We start from the raw sequence: 15,066 nt of genomic DNA on the forward strand, positions 1-15,066 counted from the left end.
TCTTAGTCCCCCCTATCCTAAACATGAGGGCTAATACTGAACGCTGAATAATTTAAACATAAAATTTGAAATCTGCCGATGAATACATAACTAGTTTATAGTTATGAAAAATAAACAATTCAACTCATTGCCCTCATGTTTAGGATAGGGGGGACTAAGACTTTAGGGTTTCTTATTCCCATTCTGCTATCACAGTAAATTATTTGTGCGAAGAATATTTTTGTCATACATATGAACATAAAAAAATTCTGGGTAACTGCAAGATTACATTCTTGGTCTTTTTTATTTTTTAAATAATAATAATCTTTTTTATAACCTTTGGAGGTTTTATTGAATGATGATACAACTGCATACTTGAGTCTTGAGAAAAAAAACTTTTTAATCTTAAAGAGATAATTTTTAATCTTTTTTTTTTTTTTAAATTATTCACCTTCCCAAGGCCGAGAGGGCTACTACAGTCAAGGAGGCTACTTTTTTTTTGTGGTTATAACCCTCTTTCAACTTTGACAAAGAAGGCCACTGCACGGAGAAACAAGTTGACAACCAGGAATGTGATGGGGATCGAACTCAGAACTTCTCACTTATGAGGCGAGTGCTCTTCCAACAACTTAGAACAGGCCATTGATCTTAAATCAGATCTCCTTTCTGTGACAGCTTAGGGCTCACATGGGATGTTAAGTTTTAACCCAAAACAAAGAAAACAGATGTTTACAGCTAACTATTATAAATGGTTTGATACTGGTGTGGTCCTATCTAATCAATGAGGAGAGGTGGTCTTTTTTTTGTGATTTAAATTTTAATTAAAGTTTTAAAAAGAAAATGTTAATTTTTTATTAAAATTTTATATTTTTATGTGCTTTCTTTAAACATATTATACCTGGCCACCATCAAATAGGATTAGGATGCCTTAGATTGGATGGGGAGAAGTTGGATTGACTAACTGTGATAAAACTTTACTTTCACTACTTTACATTTTATTGAAATATTCATAGAAACCACACACCTAACTCATCGCAAAGTGTGGTTTCTATCAACCCACTAAAGTTGCTTCTCACTATCATGATATATGGCTTTCTTACTCTTGGTTCTATTTTCAACTTTCATAAATTTTTTATCCATTCAAGTATGGAATACAAGATTCTTCATCCAGACCATCAAGATTCTTCATCCAGATCATCTATTGACATATTAAATCTGGTTCTTCTAATAATGCCCTTTCTCTCATAGACAAAGTCCAAAAATTATAAATATAGTTAAACTTACTCATCTAGCTTTTTTTTATATCTATACTTTAGAGTTCTCTACTATCTTCATGTTGTCATGACTCATACAATCTACAGTTATTCAAGTCTTCTGCTAACCATTTTTAGTTGGCAAGAAGGAAGGAAACAATGTACATCAGGTTTACATTGCTTATTAAGTAACTTACTCTTTAACTATCACCTTGGTCTCAACTTAAGAGTGGTTTAACTTTCACCTTGGTCAAGAATTCGCAACTTAAAGAGTGTTTGCTGCTTTATTTTAAAAAAAAATTTACAAATAAAAAAAAAAAGTCACCTTCAAACCTGGCTAAATCGATAGATTCTCCTCTCATACTTTTCACATACTTTACACCATATATAATAATCGGTCGACGCAAAATATGTGCTAAAGCAAAAACATGAGTTTGTTCTAAACTACTTCCAGCCATTGCAGAAAGACCAACTAAGTTAGCCCAGTCATGTTTCCATTGTTGTTCTTCCAGACTATAATTCATCTCACTTGCCTGCATTTCTTCTGCTTCTTGCCAACGAGGAAAAAACCTTGTAAAAAGCAACGTGAATTATTTTGAATCAATTATGTAAACAATGAATATTTTTTTAAAAATGAGAAAATGAATAAGATAAATGAAGAAGTAAACTTTTTACAAAATCATATAAACAAATAAGTCAACAAAATTAAAAAAATATGTTACCGATGCTGACCCTCTGAAAGAGCTTCAAAAAGTTTTTTACGTAGTGCATTCTCTCGATCAAAAACACCCCATGTAGCTTGAAGCACACTGTCTAATAAGCAGTCACCAGCAGCACGATTCCATAATGGACATAAACGACTACCATACTGATTAGTAAGCTCTGAACTCCAGTTAATCAAAGATTCTTCCTCAAGAACTTAAAATAAGAAAATTAAACAAATTCTTATACAATTTTAATTAAAACTCAGCTGAATAGTTATCTATTGATGACACCTTTACAACAATATAGAAATGCAACTGTTTTTAAGAAAAGGTTGCTATTAAAATTAATGTTTAGTTAAGTTAGAAGTTAAACAAAAAGTTTATCAAAAAAAATTAAACAAAACAAAAAACTTCGAAAGTCAAAATTGTGCACAACAAAAAACTAGATGAAAAGATTTAAAGCAACAAGAAACTAGTAAAAAGACAAAATTAAATGTCTAAAAGGAGCAAAAAATGTTGATTGGTTGAACAAAAAATGATAGCTCATATTTTGTTCCTACGAAAACTTACAGCAATAGACAGGTTTAAGTTTGATTGTTAGAATTGACTGCTTGATATGAATGACAAATATTGCTTTCCAACATTTAAAAAAAAGAACAACGAAAACAAATGATAACATTCAAGTAAGTATTATAGTAGTTTTCATAGTAGAAACAAAAGTTCTGACAAACTATTTTAGAAGACTGTGAAAATGTTAAAATGGTCATAAAAACCAGAGTCATTAGAATGACTGACAAAGTATAAAACAGTCAGAGGTGTTAAAAATATTAAGGTCATTAGAATCAAGAGAAAAATTAATAAAAAAAGTTTTTTGCAAACAGTTTACTTTATTTTAAAAACTGACCCATGAATTAGCGAAGGAATATTTCCATTATTAATGACACTAATGAAGATTTTTTAAAAGTAAATTACACTCTAACTTGAAATACAAAATAAATTAATCTGAGATTATTAGGCGCTAACCAATTCACTTTTTAAAAAAATTTAATAGCACAAGGGTTGTCTAAAAAGTGCTACATTACTTCTAATTTTTTATTTATTTTTAAAACATCTTCCCTTCCAACAAGGCTGCAAACAACCACAAAAAGTGTTGGGAGTTACTGGAAGAGAGAAGATGAAGATTGTAAAGCAAGATAAGAATCGACGGACGACTTAAAGGATTGCAAATTATATGAATCACAAAAGCAAGATGAAGGAAGCGAATTCCAAAGAACTGATGTTTGAAGAAAAAAACTACACGAATAAGCGTTTATAGAGCACTTAGGAACAGTCACAGAAAAAGGATGAGACTTAATTGAATGACAAGTAACACAAGAATGAATTTTAGTAGATGGCACAAGAGATGCTAGTTCTTTTGACCAGTGCCCATTATAGTATTTGTAAAAAAGAGAAAGAGAAGCAACATTATGACGATGTGATAATGGTTGGAGGTTGGCGGCAAGAGCAGGTCCAACTATGTTTACAATGCGTTTTTGCACCTTATCTAAAAGAGAAAGAGCATCATTAGAAGATCTGCCGCAGATATGGCAACAGTATTCCATACAAAGCCGAATTTGAGATTTATAGAGATAGAGAATAGAATCCGAAGCAAAAAAGTGTCAAGCTTGATAAAGAGATGCAACCTTAGCAGATGCTAATTTTGCAACTGATTTGATATATGGTTTCCAAGAAAGATCGTAAGTAAGAGTTAATCCTAGAAGATAAAGAGTAGATGACTCATCAAGTACATCACCGTTCATAAATATAGGAAGATCTAACTTATTGCAATAACGATTAGCTGAAAAAAAATTGAGTTTTATCTGTATTGAAGTTCACTAGCCACTGTGAACCCCATGCTGTAGCAGAAGTGAGATCCTTTTCAAGCTCAAATGCCTCCTCCAAGCAATCAGAGAGTGTTGGCTTCTTATCATGAAAAGAATAAAATCAGCAAACAATGCCGAATATGTAAATTAAAAAGAGTATAGGGCCAAGGAAAGAACCTTGGGGAACCCCTGAAGTTACAGAATAAGAAGAAGAGTGCTGTCTATCAAGAACAACTTTTATACTACGATAGGAAAAGAAAGGTTCAATAATCTTAAAGATGTTGCCAGATACACCATAAGAAGAAAGCTTACGGAGAAGACCAGCATGGCAAACTTTATCAAAAGCTTTAGAAATGTTAAGAGCGATGGCCTTAACCTCTCCACCTTTGTCTAATGCATGATAAAACCTATTGGTTATTACTATTAGCAAATCAGCTGTAGAACGAGAAGATCGAAATCCATATTGATGGTCAGAAAGTAAGTTATTAGATTCAAGATGAGAAACTAAGTGTTTGTTAATTAAAGACTCAAAACCTTGCTTATGATAGGAAGAAGACTAATGGGACAGTGGTTAGACGAATCAGATCGCTCTCCAGAATTTTTGAAGATAGGGATAACAGATGCTGCTTTTCAGCAGGCTGGAAAACAAGACTCTGATAAGCACTTGTTGAATAGTTTTGAGAGTATAGACAACAGCTCCAGAGAACACTTCTGCAAGACAATAACAGGTATGTTGTCTGGGCCACAAGCTGTAGAAGAGTTTTGGCAGGAAATCACTTTAGATACAGAAACTGGAGTGATATGAATGTCAAGCAATGAATCAACCTGTTTGACAGCTATATCAGGTAGAACGCAACTAGTGGAATCAAGAGATGATATTGATGAAAAGTTTTTAGCAAACAGTTCGGCTTTGTCTTTAGGTGAGGTGACAAAGTCTGAACCATACAAGAGAGGTGGAATTATAGATTTGCCTTTATTATTGATATTATTAAAGATTCTCCAGAAGTCACGAGAGCCTAATTTTTGAGATGAGATACGAGATTTTATGACCTGAGAATAGCGAGCTTTGGCGTTAGATAAAACCTGTTTACAATGGTTTCTAGCAGTAATAAACAGACGTCTGTTTTCTGGAGAATTGTTTTGCTGATAGATATGGAAGTACCAGTTTCGATTGGACATTGCAGCAGCACAGTGTGAGGAAAACCATGGAGGAGAGTGAGGCTTGACCTGGAATTGTCAAGAGGAAACAAAAAATTCCATACCAGCCTGAATCCACGAAGTTATGTAAGAAGCACATTTGTTGACAGGAAGACGAAAGATTTCTTTCCAAGGGCCATCACGAAGAAAATCACAGAAAGAACCCCAGCCAGCTTTAAGATAGTTGTAAGAGGTACGATAATAGGGGGATTCAGGTGATAAAGAAGAATGAGATATTAGTTTTAGAGAGATCAAACTGTGATCAGAAGCACCTAAGAGTAAATGTGGAGAAACTGAGCACTGATTAGGTTCAGAAACAAAACATAAGTCGAGTAGAGAAGGTTAATGATTCGGGTTGTCAGGAAAGCGAGTTGGAAAGTTGACTATTTGAGTTAGGGATTGAGAAAGGCAAAAGTTGTGGGCTTTAATGCCTGCAGAGTCACTGAGACTAGATCCAAGCCATTCAGAGTGGTGAGCATTAAAGTCACTGACAACAACATTATTAGCTGATGAATAAAGAGAGAGGGCTTGGTCAATATGACCAGAAATAACATCAAAAAGAGTGCAGTCTTGAGATGAAGGGGAGCGATATAAAACAAAGAGAAAGACGATAGAGTGAAGTGGTGCTAAACGAAAGCACATGAAAGAATAGTCTGTGGATTCAAATCAAGTTTCATGACAAATGGGTGAATTCTTACAAACGTAAATGCTCAGGCCAAGCATGTGGCTATTGGAGTCTTTACGAATTAAAGGAAGATAACCATCAACACTAAGATTGCAAGATGAGACAGCTGAACTCAAATTAGTCTTAGAAAGAGCAAGTAGGTCTGGTGAACTTTGCAAGAGATAAGACCCAACAGAAGAAAAGTTACTTTGAAGGCCACAAATATTAGTGAATGATAGGTTTAGAGAACTTGGTGGTGATGATAATAACAAAGAAGTTAGACTTTGCTACAGATACTGAAAACTCCAAAAGTAAAGACTAGATTCTAATTTAGTATTCATTAGCAAGGTAAAAAAAAGAGTAATTTCCAATTGTCTTGATTCCCACATGAGAATAAAAATCTTCATATAGAATATTAATATAAATACAAAAAACATCACTCGACTGAAACACTTTTACTTAAGCTTACCAATAATATATTTAAACTGTTTGATAAACATACACCTTCAGTACTAATGTTACTTGATCTATATGCTGCCTTTGACACTATTTATCAGCAAAAACTACTTGGGCTATCAACTAGTGAAATAGGTATAATTGACTCAGCTCACAACTGGTTCAAATCACTTTTAGTAAACTCATACTCCATGAAAAAAAAAGTAAAATATCGAGCACCACAAGGTACAATCCTGGGTCCAAAATTCTTTAATATCTTTATGAGACCACTATACAAATATCTAAACATAATCAATGTTAAAACTTATGGATACTCAGATAATCATCTTTAAAATCAACTCTAAAAGCATTCTTTCCTTCAGGTCAATATAATACACTTGTCCTGGATATACCAAAATGTATTAACAAATCGAAAACAAAAATACTAATTATGGCACCTCCTAGCAATCAAAAAGATATTATTAAAAGTACTTTGCTATTAAGGAATGTATAAGACTTGTTGAATCCGCAAAAAGGTTAGGTGTGATACTTGACAATGAATTATCTTTAAAAACACAAATAAATAAGATTGTTAAAAACTTCTTCAATAACGGGTTATAACTAAAAAACAGTAATAACTTTGAAGGGGCATAACTCCGTTGGTTCATGAGATAAAAACTTAATTTAAAAAGAAAAAAAAAAAATTTATGCGAGCAATTTATTTGCATATCAATTTTTTTCAATCAAACCATTGCGTCTTACATAGTCTAATTGACACCGAGTTGACTCAGAAAGACTCTGAATATTGGCAAAGATATTCCTTTATTGGAAAAGCAAATCCAAACAAGTAATTTCTTTTCATAATTTGCACTGGGTTTTAATGTGACACTTATTGGTGTTTGAGAAACATCAATCGAATAATAAATATCATTTCCATTAATTGAAAATTGGTTAAATGTGAAATGACTCATCGTCAAGGATTAACAATTTATTGGCAGATATTCGATACAGCCAAACGTACATTGTTCGAGCTGCTTCTATTTGGTTACAAGTTCTTAGTGGAATCTTTTTCTTCATCTTTGGTCTGATTAAAGACTTTGTTTTAAATGTTTTGATGATATATACTTGGGTGCACTTCAATTTCCAAGCTGCTTGTGTTTGGAATATGTTGTCTTTGTGGTCAATCATTGTTTTAAGTCTTTCGATATTCCTTTTTGTCATTTTTTTTACCACATCCAGGGACTCTCTGGTGCCCAGAATTATTTTTAGCACATCAAATAATGGTATAGATAGTGTTAATAGGAATTTTTTCAGCAAGAAAGTGATCAACTGTAAACTTTTTTCCCCTTTAGATCGATTTTTCAAATAAAAGCTGTACAAACATTCTCAACGGGCTTCTTGTTTTTTTTTTCATTTTTCTCTGTTACTTTATATCATTTTAATTTAAAATAAAATAAGTTTTGTAGAGAATTGAAAATACTACAAACAAGGTAAGATTGCAACCATAATTAACATAAAGTATGTTACATAACTTTGTCTTCAAAGTAATTACCGCTTTTCAGTTATAACTCATTATATTGAGCAAAATATCCAAAAAAAACTGCAACTTGTTCAAAATTATGCAGCAAGACTAGTAATTAAAACCAGAAGAGAAAATCGAGTGACCAGGAATGCAACAATTTGAATCGACTGAAAATTAGAAAAAGAATCTATTTCAAGGTCCTTTTAATAATGCACAAACCTATTATCCTGGAAGCACTAACATCATTACGCAATTTAATTCACTACTCAATGTCAGAAAGAACACTAAAATTAAAGGAAACAAAATGCAGTAATCGTTTTGGTCAAGTATTATCCCACTATGGTCCTAAACTTTGGAATATACTTCCAAATATCGTCTTTGATGAAAAACAAAACTATTTATTAGAAAAAACTAAAGTCTTATTTAATGGTGAATGGAGAACTATTTCACCAGAAAACTCTTGAATATTAAAAATTTTACAGATATAATAATTTGTTTCACAGCTGAGCAAGTCTTTTGCCAATTTATTCATTATTCTGGCAAAATACAGAAGCTGTAGGTAAATCTATGTATTTATTTATAACTATTTAAAAAGTAATTTGTCAGGTGAAAAAGGTGAAAACAATAACTGAAAGTAGGAGCTGCTGTACAGAAAACCATGAAAAGGAATGATGCCAGACTTAGAATCTATAAGGAGGAATAAAAACATTCATGAATCCAAGAGATTAATCCAATAGATTCTTACATAGACCCTTAAAATTACATAAAGCATGTTTGGCTACAGAGAGACATAAGAAATACAGGAACCATTACAATCAAAATTATGGGGAAAAATCCACTCAATCAAACAATGCAAGAATTATGATCAAGGAGTCTAACAGGTTTAAATACCAAGAGAATCTAACAGGTTTAAATACCAAAAGAACCTAAAAGGTTTGAATACCAAGAGAATCTAAGAGGTTTAAATACCAAGAGAATCTAACAGGTTTAAATACTATGAAAATCTAAGAAGTTTAAATGCCGAGAGAATCTGAGACAATTTGAAGATTTTATTGATTATTTAAAGCAATAAAAAGCGACTTGTACAAAAGCAACTAAAAAACTAGAAATGAGATAATTTAGTGACTTCATTTAAAATAGAAATAAATTCAGTACTTTAGGAAGCTTGAACATTAAAAATACAAAATGGCTATAGTACTAAACTATATATAAGCTATAAAGGAACAAAAAATTAAATAATTTTCTTATATAAGCAATAAACCATTTACAGCTAAGCTACAGCTAGAATTACAATTGCATTAAGAATAATTCCTAAGATCAAACCACAAAAAACTAAAATGTACTCTTAAAAACATGCAAACGGTAAATAACTCTAACCTTTTCTTACATCTGTATCTAATATTTCTTTAAATAGTTGGTGTTGAAGTACAGCATCAAATGCTAAAATCTCTATGATTTAAAATTTTTTGCATCTCAATCAAAAGCTGTTATTTAATAATACTTAATATATAACAACAATATTAATAATAATAATACTTATTAACAATTATCTGTATTTAAAACAATAAAAATAAAAAATAAAAATCATACCACCAGGAAGAGAAAAGGTAACAAGCTCAGTAAAGAAAGGACAATTAAATTCTCCTTTCCTTGTTCGAATAGAATGCAAAAGTTGTTTACGTATTGCCATGGATAACTCTGGACAAACATGACATGGAAGTTTTTTAACAGAACGATGGGGTATCTCTGATATAAGCAACATTCTTAAAATATCTTCACGATGATATCGTATAGATAAGTGTACAAGTGTATGCCCAGTCTCATAATGCTCTGGCTCATTTAGAACCAAAACATCATCAGAGGTTAATTGCCTTGCTCGGTCACCACCACTAGCTAAATAAGCTGATACAGCCTTAATGTCATGCTCCACAACCCCTCTACATGCTGCTAACCACATTAGGTCTTTAGTAGATAAGCGATTGCAAATCTGATTAATTCTTTGGTTAACTTCACTTTGACATGTCATTTTTTCAAAAGATTCTGTAATATTTAGTATTTTTGATTCTTCTAGAGTTGGCATATCAAATATATTACCAGACTGCAAAGAGGTTGGTGACCGAGGTGGTGACCAACGAGGAGAATTTGTTTTATTTCTATTAGTTTTCTTTATTGTACTTTTGTTCTGTATTTTATCACCTTGTCTTATAAAATCATCTGGCTTACAGTTCTTGTTACGAGGATGTTGACATATAATACATCTCATCGCTTTTGGCCAGTTTTCATAAGTACATTTTATGCAAATCCATTTATGAACTTTTATAATTGTTTTTTTCTCTTTAGGATCACTTCTACATTCAGCATTGTTTTCAATATTTTTGAGAGATTCAACTAACTTGAACTCGTCAGGTTTATCAGTTTTGCACATAATACACAGTTCAGATTTTATCCAGTTTAAATAAGAACAAGCTGGACAATTCCATTTTAAATTTTTGTCATTATTGGCAGAGTTTTTTTCACTAAGTAATATAATCTCTTCATTTATAATTTCATCATTATTGGTTTCATCTAAAACAAGATTCCATCGATTATTCTGTAAACATAAAATGTTACACATTGCACATTTTTTAGCTGAAGGCCAATTACTGTAAGTACATCCACGGCATATCCATTTAAAATCAGCTTCATTTTTTGGCATTTTCTGTTTATAAAAGTTAAGCATTACATATACATAAATATACAAAACCATTGCAAATGATTTAAAAACAAAAGCATTAGTTTTGGTAATATAAAAATAGTAAAAGAGTAGTGTTGCAAGGTAATCAAATTAAATATTTTTAATTTCTATTTATCCTTGGAGTCACATTTGCCTCACAAAACATGCTTCTATCTTGAATAAAGGAAAATATTGAACAAAACTCTTCATTAACATGTTTTGTTTAGTATTTTCAGAATTTAAACGCAGTGTTTTATGAAGCAAATTTAAAATGGTTTTGTGTTTTGTAACCCTAAAGATTGTTATAAAAATATTTTGCTGAAAATAAGCATAAGTAACTAAAACTAAAAATAGAAAAACCAAAAATAATATTTTTTTTCATTTTATATATCAGTTACAAGGTTTGATTGAGTATGATGTCCAATATTAACCAAACTTTGTGACTAAAATTTATCTAAGAGACCAATCATATTATCTAAGAGACCAATCATAACCAGAGATCTACACAAAATATTTAAACTAATAAAAAATGTTATCCATTCTTTTTTTACTTTCAAATGAAAATGGCTAAAAATGGTTTATTGTTACAGACTTTAAAGTAACTGCTATATATATATATATATATATATATATATATATATATATATATATATATATATATATATATATATATATATATATATATATATATATATATATATATATATTATATATATATATATATATACATACATATATATATATATACATATATATATATATATATATATATACATATATATATATATATATATATATATATATATATATATATATATATATATATATATAAATATACATTTATATATATATATATATATATATATATATATATAAATATACATATATATATATATACATATATATATATACATACATATATATATATATATATATATATATATATATATATGTATATATATATGCATATATATAAGTATATATAGATGTATATATATATATATATATATATATGTATATATATATATGCATATATATAAGTATATATATATGTATATATATATATATATATATATATATATATATATATATATATATATATATATATATATATATATATATATATATATATTATATATATAAAGATCCATGATCGAGTGAAGCCCATTATAGCCACAATAAAAGTAACTAACCTAAGATAAAAAAAACTCATTTTAAAAAATTGTTAAAAAAAATGATCTTTATTAAGATTTGTTTTTCACAATATTATAATGTTTCATATACACAATCCAATTTGTTAATTTTATATATATATATATATACATATATATATATATATATATATATATATATATATATATATATATATATATATATATATATATATATATATATATAACAGTTACTTTAAATATATATTTTAAATTTTTAAATAAAAATATTGTTATTTATTTGAAAATTATTACTAAATTAGTGCTACTTAAAATATATATATATATATATATATATATATATATATATATATATATATATATATATATATATATATATATATATATATATATATATATAATAAATTATATATTTGTATGTATATATTTATTTTAGTTATATTTATTGTATAAAAAAATTTTTTTTTTTTCAAAAAGTTTTTTTTATAGAAAACAATCTATTGATTCAAAAGAATATTAAAGCTGATAACTGCATTCCAAAATTTTGATAAGCTTAGCTTTACAGTTAATGCATTTACAAAGAAAAAGTTTTTTGATTATTTGACATTTGTTGAATAATTAAAATGATATATGATGATAACAAAAAAATATATTACGTAAATAAATAATACATTTATTTAATTGTTAATAGAAATAACTCTTTTGAATTAAGGTGAGCACTTAAAAATATTTTATTAATTTCAAATTTAAAAATAATAATAATTCTTTATAAAATTTAATTAATTTACAGTTCACTTTTTTAATTTAAATTATTTTTGTTAATATATTTGATTTATCCATGTTTCTAAGTAAAAAACAAATAAATAATTATATTTAAATAAAAATAGATCAAGTTTGATAATTTTATTCAAATGCAAATTTATTTTTTAATTATTTATGTTTGAACATTATGTTGTATTTTTGTTTGTAAGATTTTGGTTTACAACTGTTTAAAAAAAAAATCAATATGACAAATAAAAACAGTATTCTATGATGTCAAGTTAGAACCCATCCCAAATTTAGATTTTCCAAAGCTACTAAAGCTACTTTAGCTATAGTATTCCAAAGCTACTTTAGCTATAGGTACAAAATGTGAATACTGTATAAAATACTTATTCTAAAAAGTACTGTAAAAAATACTGTAAATTACTGTAAAAATACTGTATTCTAAAAAGTACAGTAAAAAATACTGTATAAAATACTTATTCTAAAAAGTAACTGATGTCAAGGCAACCTTAGACAGGGTTAGAGAAAAATTAAGTCTAAAACAAAGATTAGATTAGATTAAAGAGTTTTGACTTTTAAAAATGGAACTTTTTTATTTTATTATAAGCAACTAAAGTAAACATTTAGTTAATAAAATAAGGAGATGACATGAAGTATCTATCAACAACAGGTATTCTTCCATTTTCCAAAAAATTTTCTAAATTAAATTGAACATTTCAAAAAATGAAGTGAGTACATTACTACCTTGTCAATATTATTAAATAATGGTATATATTCAATACATAATACTATTTATTAATATTGACATAAATGTTTGAAAAGTTATTAGACATTGCTGACCATTGATGACAGATTTTTTCTTACAGTTTCAAGATATTGTAATTGAAAATTGATTGATTTAATTAATTTTATTTGATTTTAAGACCAACATGACCTGAGAAATTAATTAGGACAGGGTAAATAGTACTAATTATCCTATCAAAGCACATCTCAATTTAGTTGAAACAGGTGGCAAAATTACTTTATTTAAATAACACACAAATTCTTTGAAAAACTTCCTACTGTTTAGTCTTTTAATTTTTTGGCAGATTAAAATATTTAGACTTTAGGGAGAGTTTTAAATTTCCTGTTTTTTTTTAAAACTACAGCTGTTAATTAATTTTCATATCAAGTCTTCAAAAAAAGAAATATTTTTTGACATGGAGTGATAAAAAATTTCTGCACCTATTACATAACCATGTTTTTACTTCACAATGCCTAATTTTTTGCTTATTTATATATCTTGAGTCTTTCAGGTTTTATTTTATTATATTATTTATAACTTTTATAATTATATTTTATATAATATATATTTATATTAATATTTTATATAACTTTTATAATTAAAAAACTAATTTTATTATTACCACATATATATATATAAAATATATATATATATATATATATATATATATTTATATATATATATATATATATATATATATATATAATATATATATATATATATATATATATATGTATATATATATATATATATATGTATATATATGTATATGTATATATATGTATATATATATATATATACATATATATACATATATATATATATATATACATATATATATATATACATATGTATATATATATACATACATATATATATATATATATATATATATATATATATATATAAATATATATATATATATATTATTTTATTGATATATATACATATATATATATAGACATATATATATATATATATATATATATATATATATATATATATATATATATATATAATATATATATATATATATATATATATATATATATATATATATATATATATATGTATATATATATATATATATGTATATATATATATATTAATTTATATATATATATATATATATATATATATACATATATATATAAATATACATATATATATATATATATACATATATATATACATATATATATACATATATATATATATATAATATATATATATATATATATATATATATATATATATATATATATATATATATATATATATATATATATATATATATATATATATATATATATATATATATATATAACTGTTACCTATTTGTTTCATAAACCATAAAAAAACGATTAAATAATTTTGATGTTACTAATATTGTACTACGAATTCCCTTTACAGCTTTTCTTTTATATTAATCTAATACATAATAGAATAAGTATATAGAAACAATTATAAAGATTAAAATTACAAGATGTATTTTGTCATCAACAAAATCTGTCTGATATTTTATGAATGTTAAAAAAAATGTTGTTTTTGTTTCGACCTGCCTCAATTTACGGCTGTTTAAGACAAAGTTATTTTTTACTTAAAAGTGTTAACAATGAATGGTAGAAATAATTAAGGATTGAAATTTTTTAAATTGACTCAAAAAATTTTTTTTCACTTTGTGTAATTAAGAAATATTCAATTTTTTCAAAACAGTTATTAGAATTACAATTACGAAACAAACTTTCAATTTTTAAGAACTTTGAGCAGGTTGACTTTTAGAATTATTACTATTATAAAACACTCACTCCAAGTAGAGGCTCCGAACGAAAGATTTTTAAAAACAAGAACTGCGAAACCCATCATCAATTCTCTGATTTCTCTCAATCTCAGTTTCAGTCTCAGTTATCAAATCAATAATGGACTTATTAGTGGATTTGACAATTTAATTTTTTTTATTTTGTTAAAATGAAAGTTTTATTGATTACTGGCAATATCGGATCTTTGTTCGAAGAG

The 15,066-nt window shown here is 27.0% G+C and overlaps 2 protein-coding genes across 2 annotated transcripts in view; one reads left to right on the forward strand and one right to left on the reverse strand.

Annotated features, from left to right (window-relative positions):
• The window catches only part of LOC100199623 (ubiquitin thioesterase ZRANB1), an 18,275-nt gene extending 7,931 nt beyond the window's left edge, over window positions 1-10,344 (reverse strand). Inside the window, exons 1-4 of the mRNA XM_065792236.1 lie at window positions 9,207-10,344; window positions 8,994-9,065; window positions 1,955-2,150; window positions 1,558-1,802 (exon numbers count right to left, since the gene is read on the reverse strand). Of these exons, the coding sequence (XP_065648308.1) occupies window positions 1,558-1,802; window positions 1,955-2,150; window positions 8,994-9,065; window positions 9,207-10,335 (1,642 nt within the window). The 5' untranslated portion in view covers window positions 10,336-10,344. The remainder of the gene's footprint in view (window positions 1-1,557; window positions 1,803-1,954; window positions 2,151-8,993; window positions 9,066-9,206) is intronic.
• A 4,420-nt stretch (window positions 10,345-14,764) lies between these two features.
• LOC101235654 (inositol polyphosphate-5-phosphatase A) overlaps window positions 14,765-15,066 on the forward strand; it is a 32,701-nt gene continuing 32,399 nt past the window's right edge. Inside the window, exon 1 of the mRNA XM_065792237.1 lies at window positions 14,765-15,066. Within this exon, the coding sequence (XP_065648309.1) occupies window positions 15,019-15,066 (48 nt within the window). The 5' untranslated portion in view covers window positions 14,765-15,018.

This window comes from Hydra vulgaris, chromosome 03 (assembly GCF_038396675.1).
Source record: "Hydra vulgaris chromosome 03, alternate assembly HydraT2T_AEP".
Classification (NCBI taxonomy): Eukaryota; Metazoa; Cnidaria; class Hydrozoa; order Anthoathecata; family Hydridae; genus Hydra; species Hydra vulgaris.